Source organism: Humulus lupulus, chromosome 3 (genome assembly GCF_963169125.1).
Source record: "Humulus lupulus chromosome 3, drHumLupu1.1, whole genome shotgun sequence".
Lineage (NCBI taxonomy): Eukaryota > Viridiplantae > Streptophyta > Magnoliopsida > Rosales > Cannabaceae > Humulus > Humulus lupulus.
Window position 1 is genome coordinate 231,051,703 of NC_084795.1, and position 21,910 is coordinate 231,073,612.

The 21,910-nt window shown below is 34.1% G+C and overlaps 1 protein-coding gene across 1 annotated transcript; it reads right to left on the minus strand.

The window, feature by feature from the left end:
• Positions 1–226: 226 nt before the first annotated feature.
• LOC133825456 (secreted RxLR effector protein 161-like) lies at positions 227–769 on the minus strand. Its single transcript, XM_062258392.1, has one exon. It carries the CDS (start codon positions 767–769, stop codon positions 227–229), a length of 543 nt encoding a protein of 180 aa, XP_062114376.1.
• Positions 770–21,910: the final 21,141 nt, after the last annotated feature.

Consider the following 21,910-nt stretch of genomic DNA (forward strand, 5'->3'; position numbering starts at 1 on the left):
TTTGAACAATGCAATCAAGGCAAAAATATCAAGATAAACTGACGTCACAAATGTAAATGGAACAAATCCCTAAGGATTTCCTTAGAGAATTAAAATGGACTGAATCAAGAGCTTTAATAAAGATATATGCAATTTGTTTGCTTGTTTCAACATATTCCATGACTAGAATTTTATTTTCCACAAGCTCTCTAATAAAGTGATGACAGATATCTATGTGCTTAATGCATTAGTGTTGAACGGGATTTTTGGAAATATTTATATCACTAGTGTTGTCACAAAAAATGGTTAAAGTTTTAAAATCAAACCCATAGTCTTCAATCATTTGCTTCATCCATAACTGTTGGATACAACAACTACTAGTAGCAATGTACTCAGCATCTGCAGTTGACAGAGAAATTGAGTTTTGTTTATTGCTATGCCATGAAACAAGATTGTTTCCCAGATAGAAATATCCTCCACTAGTGCTTTTCCGATCATCAACATTACCTGCCCAGTCAGCATCACTAAAACAAACCAGGTTAGAATTGGTGTCCTTGGAAAACCAAATGCCAATATCTAGAGTGCTATTTACATAGCGAATGATTCTTTTCACATCCGTAATATGAGACTCCATGGGATTTCCTTGATAACGAGTACACACACCAACACTAAAACAAATATAAGGATAACTAGTAGTAAGATAAAGCAAACTACCAATCATACTTTTGTATAGTGATGGATCTACCTTTACTCCATGTTCGTCATTGGATAATTTTACTATTGTACTCATTGTAGTATTGGTATGTTTGGCATTTTCAAGACCAAATATTTTCACCATATTTTTTTCATATTAACTTTGTGAAACAAAAGTACCATCTTCAGATTGCATAGCCTGAAGACCCAAAAAATAGGTGAGTTCACCTACCATACTCATTTCAAACTCGTCTTGCATTTGCTGAATAAAAACATGCACATCAGAGTTAAACGTAGAACCAAATACTATATCATCAACATAAATTTGAGCAACAATAATATCAAAATTCATGTTTTTAATAAACAATGTCTTGTCTACAGTATATATTCACTAACCATGAGAAATCAGAAATTGAGTTAAACGCTCATACCAAGCTCGTGGAGCTTGTTTTAAACCGTATAATACATTGTCTAATTTGTAAACATGGGTAGAAAAATGAGGGTCCTCAAACCCTTTAGGTTGCTCAACAAAAGCTTCTTCATTCAAAATGCCATTTAAAAAGGCAGACTTAACATCCATTTGGTGCAATTTAAATCCAATAACACAAGCATTTGATATAAGTAACCTTATGGATTCAAGCCTTGCCACTGGTGCAAATGTTTTATCAAAATCCATACCTTCAACTTGTGTATATCCTTGAACCACTAATCTTGCTTTGTTCCTCACAATGGTGCCAAATTCATCTCTCTTGTTTTTTAATATCCATTTTGTTCTAATGACATTGGCATGGCTTGGTCTAGGAACAAAAGTCCAAACATCATTGCGAGAAAACAGATCCAACTCCTCTTGCATTACTTGAATCCATGATTCATCCGTCAAAGCTTCCTTCACATTTTTAGGCTCAAAAGATGAAGTAAAACATGCAAATTGAACCAAATTTGCATACCTTCTTCGAGTTACCATGCTTTCTTCCATATTTCCAAGAATGAGGTAAGTAGGGTGATTCTTTTTTACTCTAGAAGATGGTTCTTTCTGAACTGGATCAGTGATGATGTTTTTTCTTTTATTTGTTTCATTCCCTGACGTAGAATCTCGAAAATCATCAGTTGTAGCTACAGAATCTGAAGTTATATCATCAGATGCAGATTCAGATAGCACAATCAAATATTCTATTAGTACAGGAGATTTTTCCAGCAAGTCTTCTGTTTGAATTTCTATAGAAAACTCAGAAAAATCCTTGAAATCATCAACAACAACATTAGTAGACTCCATTACAGTTTGGGTTCTCATGTTATACACACGATATGCCTTGTTGTTAACAGAATATCCAATAAAAATACCAACATCACTCTTAGCATAAAACATTCAAGTGTTTTCAGGATTTCTTAGAATATAGCAAGCACAACCAAACACATGAAAATGACTTACATTGGGTTTCTTCCCTTTCCAGATCTCATAAGGGGTCTTGAGAGTACCTAGTCAAAGAAACACTCTGTTTATGGTATAACAACTTGTGTTGATAGCTTCCGCCCATAATCTCTTGGAAATTTTTTTGCTATTTAACATCACCCTAGCCATCTCATGCAAGGTGTGGTTCTTTCTTTCCACAACTCCATTTTGCTGAGGAGTTTTAGGAGTAGAGAATTCATGAGAAATACCTATAGACTTACAAAACTCATCATAAACAACATTTTGATATTCTATCCCATGATCACTCATGATTCAAACTATTTTTCCAATATTGCAGTCTTTTTCAACTTTTACTTTCAAACAAAGAGACTTAAAAGCATCAAAAGTGTCAACTTTTTCTCTTAAAAAGTCAACCTATGTGAAACGAGAGAAATCATCAACACTGACGAAAAGATATCTCTTACCATTCAAACTTTCAACCTGAATTTGACCCATCACATCCATGTGGAGAAATTCAAAAACCTTTATCTAAGCTAGCAAGGTTCACATTTACTCACAGAAATACCTTTGTGGGTAACTTTCAATTTCTTACCAAGATGGCAAGGTTCACATTTACTCACAGAATCTTTATCTAATTTAGGCAACCCTCGAACAATCCTTACCTTTGACAACTTTTTCAAATTTTTGTAGTTTATGTGACCAAGTTTTTCTTGCCATAGATCAGTGGTGTTGTCTATGGCTGAGTGACATGTAAGAATAGGAGTGAGAGTGTAACAATTATGAGTAGATCTAAAACCTTGTAAAATACATTGTTATCACTGTAGAGAACATAACAATGATCACTATCAAAATTTACAGTATACCCTTGATCTCAGATTTGACTAACACTACGTAAATTAGTTTTTAGTCCCTCAACTAACATATCACATTTTTATGCTTTCGTAAGCCTTCAAAATTCAGCATTCCCATCCCAATAACATTTCCATCTAATCCATTTCCAAATGTCACTCCACCACATTGCATAGGTCGAATATTAACAAGAAAGTCTCTATTACCTATCATGTGTCTAGAACAACCACTGTCAAAATACCACATTTTAGAAGCAACAGTTTTAAAGCAAGAAAAACCAGCAAGATATTTTTCTTTCCTTATCGATATTTATTTCGGTGAAAATTTTTTATTTTGCTTTTTATTAGTTTTTCCAAAATAATTGAACCCAAACATATTGTGCAAAGTAAAGCATTTAGTCAAATGTGACCTCTTACACCACAAAAATGACAAATGGGAACAAATTTTTTGGATTGTTCACGAAATTTGTCATCCTTACCTGACCGCTTTTCTTTTGTAGGTACAGAAGACCCACTTGCAGTATCAGACACATGCAATGTAAGATCAGAACACCCAGTATGAATTTTCTCAGATTTAACAAATTGTGTGTCCATTTTGATTTGAGATTCAACAAATCCCAACCCAGCATGACTTCTTTGCCCTGTGTTATGAATTTCTTCAAAAGTAGACGAACCTGAATTTAACATATTAAAATTTCTTTTCAGATTTGCAAGTTCTTTTGTTAAAAAGTTAATTTTAGTCATTTTCTAACACAATTCAGATTCACAACTTTTGTTTTTCATCTCAAGTTCCTCAATGTTATGAGACAAACTTTTATTAATTTTTGTCAAAGAAAGATTTTCAGCATAAACTTGTACCCACTTACCATACATTACATTGTAAGATTCAGCCAATGAATCCTCTTTGATTTCTGACTCATCAGAATCTGAGACTACACCATCAATATTTCTTTCAGTGATAGTATTGTTCAAACACACAAGTTTTTCCTAAAAAACACTAGACAAACCTTTTTTTTTTTCAGAAGCTTTGAAAGCAATACCTTTATTTTTCTCACCTCAGGATTTTGGCTTATCTTTTTGCTTGATCTATTGATTTAGTTCAAACGTTCTCAAAGAGCGCATTAGCTCTTCAACCTTCATTTTGCTAAAATCCTTTGCTTCTTTCATTGCCAGAAGCTGTAGTGCACCAATTTTTTTTTTTAGATTATTTAAATTTTGTGATTTATTATATTTAAATGTTAAGTGTGATGAATTTTTTTATTTAAATGTTGTTTATTTTATTTAGTTTTTGTTTGTTTTATTTTATTGTTTATTTAATTGTTAGAATTGTTTGGTACAATCTTTTGAATTTAAATTTGTTAATTGTTTGTTTGGTTAATTAATTTAATAAGTGAATAATTGTGTAACATGTCTATTTTACTATTAGTGTTACATTTTAAATAAGTGTGACAATTGAGGTAATTATGAGAGTTATGGTTGAATGCACTAAGGTGCATGGTAGATAGAGATGTACCCTAGTGATTTAGTATGTGCTAGTGCATGGTAGCATGGTACACATGTGTAGATTTTCTACACACTCTTTCCTTTATTGGATTTATTTTAGTTAAATAAAAAATAAATAAAAAAAAGGGAAAGGAAGGTGCTTGGACGTGTAGGGTATAGTGTGTAGCGGGAAAGGGATTGATTTTTCCATTTATTTTTCTAAGGCAATAAAATCAAATATTGGAAGAAACTATCTATTTTAGGATAGGATGTGATCACCCTTTATTCCTTATATCTATTATCATAAAAGAAAATAATAAGAAAATTAAGAGAAAATAAAATAGAAATAAGAAACTTACCATTTTGTGTTGGTGAGGCTTTATTGAGAGAGTTGAATAAAGGGGAAAGGAAGAGAAGAGGAGGACATTTTGTGTGGCTGCTGTGACCTAGAGAGAGAGATAGAGAGAGAGAGAGAGGGAGAAGAAGAAAGAAAGGAAGAAAGAAGAAGAAGGTGAAGAGGAACCAAGTCTAGAGTATGTTTTCTTGTATTTTTGTTTGTCTAATCTCTTTTTCTTGATTATATGATATTGACTTTGTTTATTTGTTGTGTGTGATTGGATTCTTTCTCCTCCTCATGGTGGTTTTCAAAAATAAAACCTAGGCTTGAACAAGGGGTGTGAAGTTTGGGTGTTGATCATATTGTGTTCTTGATTTTACAATCAAGAGAGGAAATGGTCTTTCTTAGCCTATATATTGGTTTTGATGGGTTTGTCTTTGAGCTTGTTGATGGTGATGCTAGTGGTTTGATTATTGTAGGATTGATGATTATGATTTGTATTTTTAAGAGAGTATGTTTTGTTTAAAAAGGGCTCATGGGTATGATTGAGAAAATGGATTTGATAGGGTTTATAATGAGGATTATATTTTATGTTTTTATTGCTATGGTTATTTTTTTTAATCTTTGATTTATGTAAAATGGCAAATGATGATTTTAGACATATGATAAGAAGTATGCGATTTTTGTACCAATGAATCTTGATATGCATAAAAGGAGGAATGATAGAAATATGTTAGGGTTATTATAAAGGCATGTATATGAAATATGGTGTTTATGAATTTATGTTATTGCCATTGTTATCGTTGTTGGATTTCATGTGTAGATTCAATGGAATAGAAAAATGGGTTTTATAAGATTTCATGTGAATATGTTAGTAATATTCTTAGAATTATGTATATAATAAGAGTATGATGAGATTTTGGACATGTATGATTTTATGTGAAATTTTTGGGATAAAAGATGAATTTCATGAGAAATTAAGGGTCTGATTGGTTCGCAATTAGAAAACTGTATTTTTTAAAAGTGGGATTCTAAAATGAAAATCTGAATTTAGTGACTAAAATTATGTTTCTGAAAATGTGATTGGTTCAATGTCAGTAAACTGTTTTTGAGTTTTAAAAAAATGAATCTGTGATTGGTATTAAATTTGAAAATATAACATAAACTGAATATGTGATTGAAACAACTGAATTTGAATATTATTTTAATTTTATATATTTTATATACATAGGTTGTATAATTTTAAATTTTGATTTATCAATAGATTTAATTAAGTAAAATTTAATTATATTGATAAATTAAAATTTAATAATAATTATTGATTAAATTTATAACAATATTGCATTGTCATCTATAAAAATACCAGCACAACTTATTTTTGAATTGTGCATAAATGTCATAAAATGTTCCATAAACACCTTATTACTAGTGGGAACATACTCAAGTCATAAAAATTGGTAAAAAAAATAAAAATAAATACAAGCAATGATTCAAATGATAGGAGTAGAGAGAACAGAAAAATCTTGATTTTGATTTTAAGTTTTTGGAGAAAAATCACAAAACAGAGAAAACGCAAAATTGTTGTTTTCTAAATTACAACACAAAATTAGAATTATGATTAGGATATAGTTTTAAAAAAAAATCTACCAATCAAATATTTTGGTAGGTCCCACAAATTTTAAGTTTTCAAAATCATAAAATCATTTCCAAATCCACTACCAATCACACCCTAATTGGGTAAAAGTTTGATAAAAAAAATTGATTTGCATGCATAAGTAATGTCCTTGATGTTATGTTAATTTTATGAAATTAAAAAGGGTATTTTAAGTCTCATTCAAATGATATTTTACTCAAATAATTACCTACATAATTTTTATTGAGTTTTTGAGAAAATATGAGTTTTTAAATTGAACATGGTGATTTTTAAAGATAAAAATAGTTGCTGGAATTTTTGTAAGAAAATATAAAGTGAGTTTCACTAAAATAAATTTGATGAGTTTTGGAACAAATTATTTTCCTAAGTTATGGTAATATTGAAAAATGGTATTTTAAAATGGTATGAATGCATATTTTGATAAGTTATGATTTTCCTTTATTTTGATTGAGAAAAATATTTAGATTTTATTTATTTGTGATTTTTGAAGAAAATAAATAGTGGCTGAAAATTTGTTTTAAAAAGGTTAAAAATAGTTATTTAATTGTCACATATGGATTTATGTTACATAAAACTAAGTCTTAAATAATTTAAATAAAAATATATTTTCCACACTTAAAAATATATTTTCTCACATCATTTATGTAACACAATGATAAAATTTATTTTTCTAAAGAAACATATTAAAAATAGGTATTTTAATTAATTCCAAGTTTTTGGTTAATTCTTTGTAATTTGTGATTAATGAATGAAATTGTCACATATTTTATTTTTAAGCTAAATCAAATTATTTTATAAAATAAAATAATGTTTTGAGGAATTTAATCAACTTAGAAATTTTAAGAAAAATAAAGCATGTTATATGTCTATTATTTTTTAAACAATAAAAGTAAGAAATGTAGAATTATCGTTTTTAAAAACGTCACAATTACGTAATGTTCTCACATATGCATGTTACATGCAACTCCACCTTTACGTCCAAAATTATGTTTATTATTCAACTATGTGGTTTTTATAAAAAGATCATGCATGTAAAATAGGTAAAATGAGCATTATTCTTTTATGGCTCTATGTGTAGTTAAGAATAATTGCATGTTATGTGTAACTGTTATTATGTGTGCATGACCCATGCACATGTGAGTTGTATGGAAGGGCAAAATAGTAATTTTATGAACCTAAGAAATGTTGTTTTGATTATGATATAAGCTCGATGAAAGATTGTGAAAATTTCTTAGCTTGGACCTGAGGTAAATAAGGAAGTTAGATAGATTCTATGATTTTATGCTATGAATGGTAAGATTGTTGTATGAATGAATTGTTATGAGATATGAATGTCATAATGTGATGATATGTTGAATATGATATGTGTATGGATGTTAGATACATCAAACAAGTTACGATGTTAGATACATCGAACGAGTTACTATAGCTAAAGATGTAACTCCTAGGGCGGACGCGCCGAGGTTATTCAAGGACTAGAGACTCCTGTTTACCTCATAGGGTGACATGGACAACTAGCGAGCCATGCTCATCATGTATGCTGTATGATTATGATATGATGATATGTTACGATTATGTTATGATATGCAAATGATGATATGTTACGATTACGTTATGATATGCAATGATGATATGTTACGATTATGTTATGATATGCCATGATGTTTTAGATGAAAGTTAGTGTTTGTATTGTTGTATTCTTACTTGCTTATTGTTTGTACTTCCTTACTGGGCTTTTAGCTCACCCCCCTTACTTTCCTTCCAGGTAGCAAATAGGATTTCTTTATGGCACGCGTGGTGACGTGAGGAGTTCTATCATCATGTAGTGTATGGCGTGGGGTAATCCTATGGACGGAAAAACGATCATCGTAGAACGCCATTTAAATTATGTTTTGTTTTTAAGAGACTTTCCTAAATTATCAGTGGGACTCAGTTATTTATTTATTTTTTGTTTCTTTGAACTTTGCATAAAAATCTATGTTTTCTTTTAAAACTTATGGCGCCAACTTGCATGGTTTTAAGCAAGTCCCCACTGAGACTTTGATAATGAGTGGTATTCTTTTATAAACTATGTTATGCGAATGTTTTGTAAGTATTAGTCTAGGGCGTTCTTTACAGAAGCTTTGTGTCAAATCTATCTCGAAGCACACAATCTATTTTTCGAACTAAAACAAATTCATCAAGTTTCTCACCCAAAGAAAAAAATTCATTAGCAATGTCAAATTTTTTTTCATAAAACTCAGATAAAGTTTCAGATTCTAACATTCTCAATTCATCAAATTTAGTTTGTAACATGGTAAAGCGTGATCTTTTGACATCAGCAGTCCCTTCAAATTGAGTTTGAAGGATTTGTCAAGCCTATTTTGCAGTCCCTTCAAATCAATTTTATAAATCCTTCATCAACTCCATTAAAGATCGCATGCAAAGCCTTATTATTGTAACTAGATAATTTTTCATCTTCAATAGACCATTTGAGTTCAGACTTTACCTTAGTATTACCTTCTTTGTAACGCCCTACTACCTTAGAGCCGTTACTAAGTGAGTTTGAAAATGGAAATTGTGCAACTAACAGACTCTACGAGGTTTCTAAAACCAAAAGCGTGACTAAACCAGAGTTTAAGGCTGTACTCTTTGAAAATGTTTAGTTTCATTGAAAACATTAAATATCAAACATCTGGGATCCCAAAAATCAGGTTTACAAAATATTTACAACTCAAAAATAGATTTACACCAGGTTAACTCTCAAAAGAATAAATTAATACATCCATATACAAAATGCCCCCAACCAAACAGTCGGGCAGGCCGAACATGTACGCGCCGCCCCCACGCTCTCCATACTCATGGCCGGTTGACTGACTCCTTGCTTTTACCTGCCACACAGAGCACCCGTGAGCCGAAGCCCAGCAAGAAAACTCATACAGTATATAACATATGCATAGAATATAGCTGACATATAATCCACTGATAAATAGGAAAACCATCAGACTGAACAAGCACGGCCATGCCGCCCAAAAGGCCTTACCAAAGCCTGGGGTCTCGGTCCTTACCGTAAGGATAACTCATGTATCCATTGGGTCCCACCCTGGCTATAAGCACTCCATGTGCTAAGTGTTACTTCCGGCCCCAAGGCCGTTCTCGGCCTTCACCGCTCTCGGCCTTAGCCGTTCATTTTATTATATTCATACATATAGTACATTTTGATATAATCATTCCAACATATAATAATTTATTTAAGGTTATACATTCGCACATAATACAAGCTAGGGCCATGCCCTGAAATAACTCTGTGGGCCCATGCCCTGTCCTCGGGTGTTACGGTTTTCTTACCTTTCAATTCGATAGCCTTGATCACCTGACTCCTTGAGCACGATCCTACTCGAGCCCTAGCGGTCACCTAAACAAAATCCATAAGTCAAAGTCATCACCAAACCTCAAGTCCAAAACCTAGCCTCGGGACCAATCCCGAGCCCCCGGGAAGTCCTAGATCCCCAAAACAAAGTGGTGGAATCGAGCCCCGAACCCTAGGTCAAAATCCCTCAACAAAAGCCCAAAAATCCCTTTCTGTGAACAGTGCAGCGCTACAGTGCTCTAAAGAGGGCGTTGTAGCACTAGAAGCAGAACCACACCCCCCAGAAACAGGGGCTAGCGCTACAACGCCCAATGACTAGCGCTGTAGCGCTAGTTGCAGCCAGGCCACACCCAAAAATCGTTTCTGCGATTTTCCTTCAACCAATTCAACCCCAAACTTGTCCAAACCTTTTCCAAACCCAAAAACAAACTTATCAACACCTCACACTCATCCCAAGCATCCCAAGAACTCATACCCCAAGCTCAAGCAACCCAAAACTCAAGATCTGCCATAATGAACCCTAAAACCAGAAATTCATTCAAACATCAAAGATAAGGTCTTAGAAATCATACCTTGGATGGAAATTCGACCTTGAGTTGAACCCTAGACCTCCTTAGCTTGCTCCTTCACAACCTTGACCTGATTTCCCCAAAAATCCCATCTATTTAGCTCAAATACATAGCTCAAACCAGTCAAGCCCTAAAACTGAAATCTCCAAGAACTTACCTCAAATTTCTGATGTGATCTTGCTAATCCCTTGCCAATCCTCAAGTCTAGCTTAGGATCCTTGATGCTCAGCCTACCCTAGCTCTCCACTGAGCTTAACTCCAAGAAAAATGAAGGGAAATGGTGGGAGGTATAGTCGAACCACTGACCTTTACACAAGAAACACTTTTTTTTTTCTAAAGATGTAAAATAACTTTAAGAATAGACAAAAGAGTTAACCTAGATAAGACTGCTATGGTAAGTATTTATACACAAATATACTCACACAAGACAGTCTTAACTAGGTCTGAACGCACACAACTCACTAGAAAAAGTTTCCTTAAATAACCAATCAATTACATAGAATCATCTGTGATCTGAGTAAACAGGCAGATTGTTTGTAGCTACAGATCAGTCTTTATCTGAGCTGTCATTGCAAGATCCTATCTTCGATTTTAATGAGGATCAATCTGATGTTATCTGTTGAAATCTGGTCATAAATATTAGGTTGTGAAATAAAATCAGCCATATATAAAATAAATCAACATTTATTATTTGATTCATATGTTAAAAGCTAAGTATATTGTCAAACCTTCTATATATAGAATAGATTGATATAATCAACTTTTTATATAATCAGAACATAAATGTGAACAGAATAAAAATGAAATAATCTTCAATTGAATGCCAAGATTACAAGAAATAAATAAAAAAATATTTTGCCAAATATAATTTCCCAAAATGGAATTTACAAAATCTATTCTCAAAGTAATCGTGAAACTAATCCTTTCTACACTATGAATTTTTTTTTTCCTTGGTGTCTTTCTTGTGTCTCAACTCTATAGTTTGAGTGCCAGCTTCTGGTAAGGTGATTCTGAAGACAAAAAGAAGATGCACTGGTGTTCTTGGTTTTATGTTTGTCATTATCATAAGAATGATGGAGGGTTAGCTTTTATGAATTTGGCTCTTTTTAATCAAGCTTTGTATACTAAACAGTCTTGGATATGCTTAATTATTTGAATTCCTTGGTTGTTCGGGTAGTTAATTGTTTATATTATGCTAGATCATTCTTCATGGTTGTTAAGCCACTCCTCTGCTAGTATTATGTGGGGTAGCATTCTACATGGACATGAACTTCTTCTAGTGGGTTCAAGAGTTAAAGTTGGAGATGATACTTCTACTTTGGTTCAGTTTGATAAATGTCTTTCTAATCCTGATCACTTTAAAGTGCTTTCCTCTCATGGTAATGGTAACTTGAATTACCATTACTGATCAATTGAAAAATTCTTTTGGGTGTTGGAATTCATCTCTCATTTAGGATTTCTTTGTGTCATGCAAGAATTTCGTATCAAAAACTCGAAAATCAAATCAACAATCTAACTAAAAAAATGTATCTATCTAAATCACAAGTTCTATTAACCTATTTAAAAAAAGAAATTAAAAAATATATATATAAATATATATAAATAAAAATTATCTTTTTTGCCCTTTTTTTTGTCATGGCTAGAAGCTCGGGATTTTCTTAGAGCTTTCAGTCAATGCAGATGAATCTGACATTCAAAACCCAAATTCGATTATAATCTTGTTCTTCATTATATATTACTATGGGTCTTTAGTTTCTATTTATAAGACTGAATTAGAGACAAAAAAAATTTATAGTTGAGAATAGATTTTCTTTGGACTAGAAATTACTTACAACATCAATGACAGAAGATGTCGAGCGGGTTGGAGACTGAGGTACACGACAATGACTGTGGTGGCTTTAGTTTAGGATAGGCTGACCCATAATGGTGGCTAAGAGGTTTCCATTTTCTAACTTGTCTTGCTATTGGGCGGGGAAAGTTCACTCCGTAGTTAAGACAACCAATGATTACTCCCTCCACAGGTTGCATAAAAGGTCCACCCACAAATGATATTCTATTGGCCTTCATAACTTCTTTGATTTTTAACTTACAAACATTACTCGCACAAGATTAACCACGAAGTATCAAGCCATTTTATTTACTCTAAGCTATTTTACAATTTTTATTTGAAAAAAAAACAATATGAATTATGACGTGAAGCAAACTCAACAATGAGATACCGATGACTCCATCAAATTGTGGCAAAATGTACTTTTGCTATAAAAAATATATTAGTTTTTGAATTGCAATTTGAGTAAAATAAAATTGACGAACACAAATTTGAATAAAATCCTTTCACCATAAACCAATTTATATTCAATAAATCTAAATACTAAATTCATAAATAATAACGAGTAAATCCACAAGCAAGAAAATAATCAAAATTAAATAACAAAGAAGCAAGAGTAAATATCTTGTGAATGACTATTGACATTGTGATTGAAGGTTTGGCACCGTATTCGTCGCTTTAGGTAGAAAATAACATCTTTAGATCTGAGTACTTCACGACTCCATCATAGCTAATCTAATTGTTCCTGCCCTTGCAACCTTTCCTTTGGGATTGTTGAGAAATTTACCACAATAGCAACAAACCTTGCCCTCCAATATGCTCTTCACAACATGAACTAGAATAATCTCAACTTTCTCTTCATGAAATATTGATATATTGAAAAAATATATATGACATCATTGTTTTGGAAGTTAGATTCTAAAAAAAAATCAACCAAATACATAATAGTTGAGTTCTCCTTTACTATTTAATGTTATGTCATTTAAAAATTACATTTTTATTATCAGTCATGTCTGTGTAATTTTGATTCTTGGATTACTAGTTATTGATTGCAGTGAGAGTTATTAAGTTTATTTTTGGTTTTCAATATGATTTTTTATTTTTGTAGTTCTTTTTTACTTTTTTTTAGGCTTTAGTTCATTAAAATTATTTGTTCTTTTAACAATTATATTTTGAATGGTTTTCAAATTTTTTGAAAAGTTGAATATACAAACATGACACTTTTCAACTAAATCAGGGTTTAATATTGGGAAATTTACATCATTAATTATTTTTTCCATTTTAATTACAAAAGTGACTTTGTTTTTTTTTTTTTTATAAATATACCTTGCTACATCACCAAAATATATTGGAATTCAAAATAATACTACCTGAAATTGGAAAATAAAATATTTCAAACTAAGCACGGAAAAAGAGGCACCAATCTAACTATCTAGATTTTTTCAATTTTCTAGATTTTTCAAAAGCAACAATTTGGTTGCTTACGATACCGATAAGATACTGATTGATTAACTTTTCATAAAAAACTTCAGTTTTTTAATCATATTTTTTTTAAACATTTTACCTCTAAGATTATTTGTAGAAAATTGATTTTCATTAGATAAAAATTAGTTACCTTTGAAAACATTGCTTCAATTTTAGGTCATATTATTGAGTCTTATTATTTAAGATATTCTTATACACTACAAGAAAATAGGTCTATAGTGACCACATGTCGTCGCCAAAACGGCATCGCTATAGGTCCGTTTGTGTAGCGATATACAGCGACGACAAAACACAGTCGTCGCAGTAGGGTTAACTACAATGACGACAAGTTGGTCGTAGTAGTAAATCTTTTTTTTTTAGTTGAACTAGGATATTGCGACGACATGTCGTCGCTGTAGGTGGTTGCAAATTTTGAAAATTTAAATATCGAAAACTCCTACAGCGACCACATGTCGTTGCTGTAGGTCCATGGAACACCAACATCGAGAGCGACGACATGTTGTCACTATAGAATGTCTTGGTTTATATATCTGCAGTGACAACATGTCGTCGCCGCCGGGTCACAAAATCTCGGATTTTCGTGTTCAGCGAGTACCCTTGTGCAATGACATGTTGTTGCTCTAGCTATATAATTTTTTTTTAAAATTAATTAATTATATTAATTAAAATTTATTTAATAAAAACAATTTTTTTCAACTTAGTACAAACATAAGTAGTATAGTCTCCAAAATGTAAAATAAACAACACAAAATATTAATAAATTTAAAAGAATAATATAACTAAACTAAATGTCATCTAAATTAATCTCAAAGTCGTTATCATCGTCGGGGTGTTGTGGTGGTTGTAGTTGTTGTGGTGGCTTTGGCTGTTGTGGTGGAAATTGGCCCGAGCCTAGAAAGTTCGCCATCATGGACTGTATCATATTCATGTCTAAGTTCACAGGCTGAAATTGTGGAGCTTAGATGTTCAGATTTGTAGCTTGCATAAATTGTTCCATTTGCTGGAAGTTGCTGTTGTGGGTAATAATGGCTTGACTGAAGTGTTGAACCATGGACTAGAAAACTTAAGCTGGTACCATTAGAGGACCAACTGTGGTGGATGCAAATGTTGATGCCTTTGATTGTGAAGAGGATCTGGTGGCGCCTAGGGCAAAGGTACTAGTGCCCTTCAACTTGCGTCTAATACCTCGGTTATGGCCATGACATTGACCAAGTACCTTTGACATGGCTCGTGTCTCATCGACAGAGGCACTTCCTACTGAAGATTCAGATTGGGATTAGGATTGTGTCTGGGCTTCTTGCTACAAGGCATCCTGTAGTTTAGACACAAGACAATTAATACATAATATAATTAAATAATATACATATATACAAAACTTAGAAAGCTGCTTAAATATGCATCCTTAGCATTCGTGTTCAACCATCCATGTGTCAGATGATTGTGCATGGCATGGAACATATCAATAATGTTGGGCAGTTCCTTAGTTGAAGATTCATCTTTATAAAACAAAATGTAAAACAATATCAGTTAATTATTGAAATTATTATTAAGATAACTAAAAATATTTCAAGTTATATTCAAATTTATATTTACATTCTTAAATCAAGCAGAAGCATAAGAGGTCGATCCATGGAGACTTGGATACTTCTATTTTGCTCTGTTGGTGGCATTTACCTTTGAGCATGCCATGAAATATGGAGTGGTGAAAAGGTCAACCAACTTCTGCCAACTCTTATTGTCTATGTCCTCCAGTGGATTCTTTCTAGCTGTCTTGATATCATTATACCCTCCATGTTCATCGAAATATTTTTTCTTGCGACCTTTTCTATCCTTGTAGCGATCTTGAAACTCTTCCTCAATGCCAATCTCTATCATTCGTCACTCAAAGAGAGCTCGGGAAAGAAAAAAAACAGTCGTACTTGTTAAAATTTTGAAATTATAAAAAACAATACATGTGAATAAGTTAATAAATTTACCTCAATCTTTTGCATCAATCCTACCTTGTGCTCATTTGGAACACTATGCCACGAATCATAATATAACGACACGTGGTAACCAATAAGATTACCAATAAGTCTCGTGAACAATGTCCCAAAATCACCAACTTCTTTGTAGGTTCCCTCCTTCAGATCAAATTGTAGAGTCAACGGACCTTTATTGTCATCGACGAGCTGCTTCAAATTTTTTGATCGAGACCTCTTCTTTTCGTAGCAGCCACTACATATTTTAATTAAACAATAACATTAAATTGAATAAAATAATAACAATTTGTCATTTATTAATAAAACATAGACTAATTATAGTATATTACCTATCTCACAAGAAGTAGGCACCCACGTAGGATCAGGAGGAGGATCACCCGCTCCATCACTGCCATGAGAACGAGCAACAGTAGCAGACATATCTTTATAGTTTATATAATTATTAACTTTAAATCAGTTATAAATAATAGTAATAAAATGTTGGGCATCCACATTAAAATTTCGGTAATGCATTCAAAACTATTGAAAAACAAACATTGTTGAGAAAAGTCATATATTGATTGAAAAGTCATGAAATTAAAACATACAATAAGAATATTCATAATATGTCGATTCCTACGTCATCATCTGTACTTTCAAATCATCTTCAATAATTTTGTCATCATCATCGTCATTGATTAAATCATCATCCACATCCGTAACAGATAGAGACGTTATCGATCCAAAAGCATAACCTACAACTCTCCTAATTTCACAGTGAGTACAAAATTTGATGAAGTACTATCATGCACGACATCAACCTCATTATCACCATCGATACTTGGATGATCCCAGATCTTTCGATGATGGACTTCTTCTACTACCCTCAAATTTTTGTTTCTTGAAGGATCTTCCAAGTAGAATTTTTTTTTTCTTGAGTGGCGAGAATAAATTGCTCGTTATTGTACCATTCAGAATTAATCATGATACTGGTGATGTTATTCTCAGTCAGATTTTGACCATTGCTTACATTGGTGTTGAACCATTTGTATCAAAATAATACTACTGAGTAACCATGGGAATAACATAACTCTACAATCTCCTCAAGTTGGCAATAGAAAGTGAAATCATCGGTTCTTGGCAATAAAACTCCACTATTTTGAGAGGTAGTCTTTCATCATGACTATGTACCAAAATTTTCACACGGCTAACAATCCAAGCAGTGTGGGAAATATGCATTTTGATTGGACTTGTTTGCTAAAGCAAATAATTCATCAATACACTCAGTTGACTCTACTTGTCGCAGATGACACATCTATAAAGTATGACACAAAAAAAAAAAAAACACAATGAGATGAGTTTTAATCGATTGAATTTTGTAAGAATTCTACAGTTTAAATAATTTACGTTCAATTTAAACCAGCTAGGGAAATATTTTTGAAGATTTATGTTTGAATTTTCCCGAAAGCAGTCATTGTATAACACAAGGATTAAGGTAAGATAGCTTCTTGTGGTAAATGATGAATTAAATGAATCAATATGTCGAAAAAAGCTGGAGGAAAAATTAACTCCAACTAGCACAAAATTTGTATCACTTGATCTTCTGCATTCTCCATGTCCTTAACAACCAATGTACGAGCACAATTTTTTTTAAACAAATTGCAAACCTCAATGATTGTCTTCGAAATAGACTCATCCAAATAGCCTCGAACTCCTACTTGCAACAGACATTACATAAGAATGTGACAATCATGGGATTTCAATCTAACAATGTTGCCATCATTGTCAGTTACTTTCTTAGAGAAATTTGAACTGAATCCATCAGGAAGTCTAACTCTTTTTATGAACTGATGAAAAAACCGTCCGGTGTGAAAGAGTAAATAGGATGTGGTTTGATCAACTTGGTACCTTCTTCCTTGAGGTGAAACTCTTCTCGGAACCCCAATTCTTCAAGGCTACCCGTGCATTGGTGGTGTCTTTAGATTTTTCATTCATAAGAAAACTACCGAGTAAATTGTCGCAAACATTTTTCTCTACATGCATCACATCTAAGTGGTGCTTCAGTTCATGTTTGGACCAGTAATCAAGTTCAATGAAAATACTCTTTTTACTCCAATTAAGATCTTTTGGATCTCGCTTTCTTTTCAAACCTCCAAAATTGACATGTTTACCCGACAAACGATCTGGAACATGCTCTAATTTATTGAGTATGTCTTGACTACTAAATTTTCTTGGAGGACGTCCTTTTTCATAACTCCCATCAAACAAGCGTCTCTTCCTCCACTTATGCGAAGAAGATAAGAATCTTTTATGACAAACATAAGTCTTCTTCCCAATTAATCAACATGAAGGAGTGTATTCGTTGCATGACGAACATACCATATATCCTTGGCCACTCCAACCAAACAAACTACTACAAGCCAGAAAATCATTCACAGTCCATAATAGTGATGCACGCATTCTGAATACAATGTTCATTGTAACATCTCTGGTTTGAACTCCTTCATCCCACAACTCCATCAATTCATCTACCACAGGCCTCAAAAAGGCATCCATGTCCTTCCCAGGTGATTTTGGATCAGGAATCAATAAGTTCAACATGAATGATGACTCTTTCATGCACAACTAAAAATGCATATTGTACGTGCAGAATATTACCGACCATATGCTGTAAGATAGACTCATGTTACCAAATGGATTAAAATCACTAGTAGCTAAACCCAATTGAATGTTACGAGGTTCTTTGGAAAAATCATTGTTGACACCCTTTTTTGTCAACGCAATTATGAAGAATATTAAATAAGAATGTAGAAAAAATAAAAGAATTCAGAGGTTTCTTACGTGGTTCAGCAGTTAAAATGTGCCTAGTCCACTAGTCACTTTTATTATCACTACTCTCTCAAAGTTTTGAATGAAAGAAATTTGGCAGAGTATTCTCCAGTATAATTTGTTCGTGAATACAAACGAATTAGGCCAGGCTATTTATAGATCTGGCTGTGAGACTATCTTCCCCTAATTCAGGGAAGTTACAATCAAGCATTCAAATTTAAATATCTGCATTAATAATATTAATCAAATGTACTAATTAAGTAATATCCCATGATAAAAGGGATTTAATACACGGTGATAATGAAACTTTACGAAATAGAGATTTCTTAACAGCTTTTCGTGTGAAAAATGCATGATTGAGCTCGATCGTTGTGCTGACACGCTTCCGAGACTAGCCAAGCTTCGAGCTCATCATTCCAGTCGTAGCGTCCTCCTCCACTAATTCAGTCGAACTCATTGATCGGAGAAGATCAATGTCTTCGAGCCTGCAGCTCAGGCTCGAACACTGTAACTCATGCTCGAGTGCTAATAACAGACCTAGAACCATTTGATAATTCGTATAAATGTACTACTAACACTTGTAGGTCCTTAGCTTAACCTTTTCGAGCCTACATTTTGAGGCTGTCTAGTTACTCTCCAAATTTGGGTGTAACATTTTGCCCCCTCAAAAATGTTGGTTTGAATCCTTTGTGAAGGAAACTTTTAAAATCCACTTTCGAAAAATGTACCCACCTACCACATTCGAGTGTGAACACGTGTCACTAGGGGATTGCTTACCAAGAGTACTCGAGTACCCTTTTACCTATGCATGTATTTTCCCATTCTCTTTTTGTCGCCATCTCTTTGAAATCAAACGTGATCCCTTAGATCACTTTTTAACTCAGATCAAGGGCTCAGACCTGTTCACCTTTTACAATTCTTCCTGTTGATATATATATATTTATATATATATATGTCTTATCTTCTCCCCACTCTTCACCTTTGCATTTTAGCTTTGAGAAAAGAAAACACGAACCAGAGCTCTTCTCTTTGCATGTTCTTTATTCGAAAGAAGCAACGCAACATCACAACCTTCGGATCCGTGGGATCATTCCTTATTTCCCTTCTCTAGTTGACGATCTCTTTGTTCCCACAAACAAATATGTGTAAGTTTTCTTATCTTTTCCAATCATCATCCATACAATTTTTTTTACATTCTTTTTCTGCATGTAGGGAAACCTTTCTAGTTATTACTACATTCTTGAAACCGTCTTTGCAAGAAGTAGTTTTTGGTTTATATAGGCTTATATAGATCAGAAACATGTTTTAGGCAAAAAAAATTGTTAAACACAGATAAAAGTGGAACCTTTTTTAGGTTACGAAGTATTAGGTTATAGTTTTTGTGTTTCCTAAGAAAAAGGGTTTTGGATTAGGGTTTTAATGCACGTATCCCAATAGTATGTCCTTTTTGGGTAACTGCCCACTTTTCCCTGAAAGCTCGGGATACTCTAAACTGATACTAACGACCCCACTCTCGTGCGGGTACACTCTCGATGACCCAAAATTTTCAATAGATCGATGCTGGCATTGGAGTTAATCTCGCTATTTAGAGCCTTCAAGCTCAAAGAAGGCGATCTCGTTATCTCGAGATTGCAAACTCAAGTTATCAAGATTTAATCTTTTCCATTCTGTTAAATAATGGGCCCTCACCTGGGAACATAAGGAATAACTCGAACAGAAGATATACGATCCCACTTTCGACGCCAAATTGACGAGGTCGAAGAGAGAAAAAGGAAGAGGCTCCGATTATCCTTGTATTCGGACCCAGACCCCGAGATCCGACCAATTCCTTTTGATCCCAAGTGTAGGGTCACCATAGCCTTTTCTCCAGGTGAGAATTCATTCGTCCTCATGGAGAACATTCTGAACCAGCCAACCACCTCTAAAACCCTCAAGGTGGGAAGCGTCCATCCCTGCCTGAAGCTCTTCCTCGAGCTCCCAATCCTCTTATGCCTCTTGGGCCTCCTCCGTTGCATGCACGTTCGCCAGCCTCTCCTTCACCAACCATTTCTTTTTGGACTGACGGTACTTGGTCAGCTCCATGTTGCTGATTCGTTGTTCTACATTGAGAAGCTCCAACCTAATGAGGTTTGCTTCTGTTACCAAAATTCTAAGGTCCAAATCTTGGTCGGGGAGAGCCTTCATCGCCTAGAGATGATCCTCGAAGAGCTAGACATAGTGGATTCGGTGAAAAGTTCATATTCAAAAGGAATTGACTAAGTATCGAATACAAAAAAGTCCTAATAAGGTAAAGGATAACACATTCGGGAAGATACTCACCAACTCGGGCGAAGTCAAGAATCAGGGTCGGGAAGCCGTCCGCGAAGAAGAAGGCATCCTTGTAGTCCCGAGAGTGATTCTCGTTATGGTGAGGAGCCTTATAGTTGAGCGATGAGGCTGCATACTTTTCCATGGCATAATAATCATCTCTCTTGGAGCTCTTCTTCCGAGGAATGGTGCGGAAGCTGTAGAAGTAATGGATCTCCGTCGGTGAAGGCTCAAGCCATTTCTGATTCCAGTATAGAATGTACATCCTCGTGAGCACTCTATAGCCATTGGGGGGAAAGCTAAAAAGGGCCGATCCCCACGAACTTTAGAAAGTTCACGAAATACTGTTTGAGGGGTAAGGTATCCCCTGCCATCAGGTGGGCCTGGCTCTAGGCGTCCAGGTCGTTGACACTACGATGCACCCTCTCAGACTCCTGATAGAGACGGATGAGGCACATGATCCGACCAAGAAATATATCATGATCGCCTCGATGGCATCGGGGTGTCAAAGCAGAGTGTGGTAATCCTCTGCTTCGAACACATCGCCCTCATACCTTTGGGTAGGGTGTGGAAGAGGGGCCTTGTTATCCTGGCATTTCAGGCCTCATCGCCACTTGGATGTCGGGATGAATGACTAGCCCCCCAGCTAGCTCTTGGGTTCCCATCCTTATATTTACTTTGGATGCATCTTGTGCTCGGGCCATATCGGAGATCTCCTGATCGAAGAGATAAAACCCGTGTTGGTGTAATTGTTGGATTTCCTCGGACATCTGAGAAAAAAAACCAAGCAGTTAGTATTTTAACTGAAGGAAAGATGGCCAAAACACGAATGACTCTAGGGATACTACTCGGGAAGAAGATAAATGTTTTGGAAATGTGGGGTACCCCCGGCGCCTAAGGACAAGCCGGAGGGGATGAACCTATTGGAATCTGGGAATTCCCCAAATTCCGGTCACAGGCTCATAAATGCAAAGTCGACATAAAGAATTTTTAGGGTCATTTTGAACGTCCCCATCGTCAAAATGTGCCTAAAATGACTAGTGAAAACTAGAAACAGACTTTAAAATCCCATACAATTGGTATCCCTAAACATATATTGAAAAAACCTCAAGCACACAAAAACAGAAAGGTGGGTCGAAGATACTTACCCAAGATGAAACGGAGGTAGGTGCTAAGGC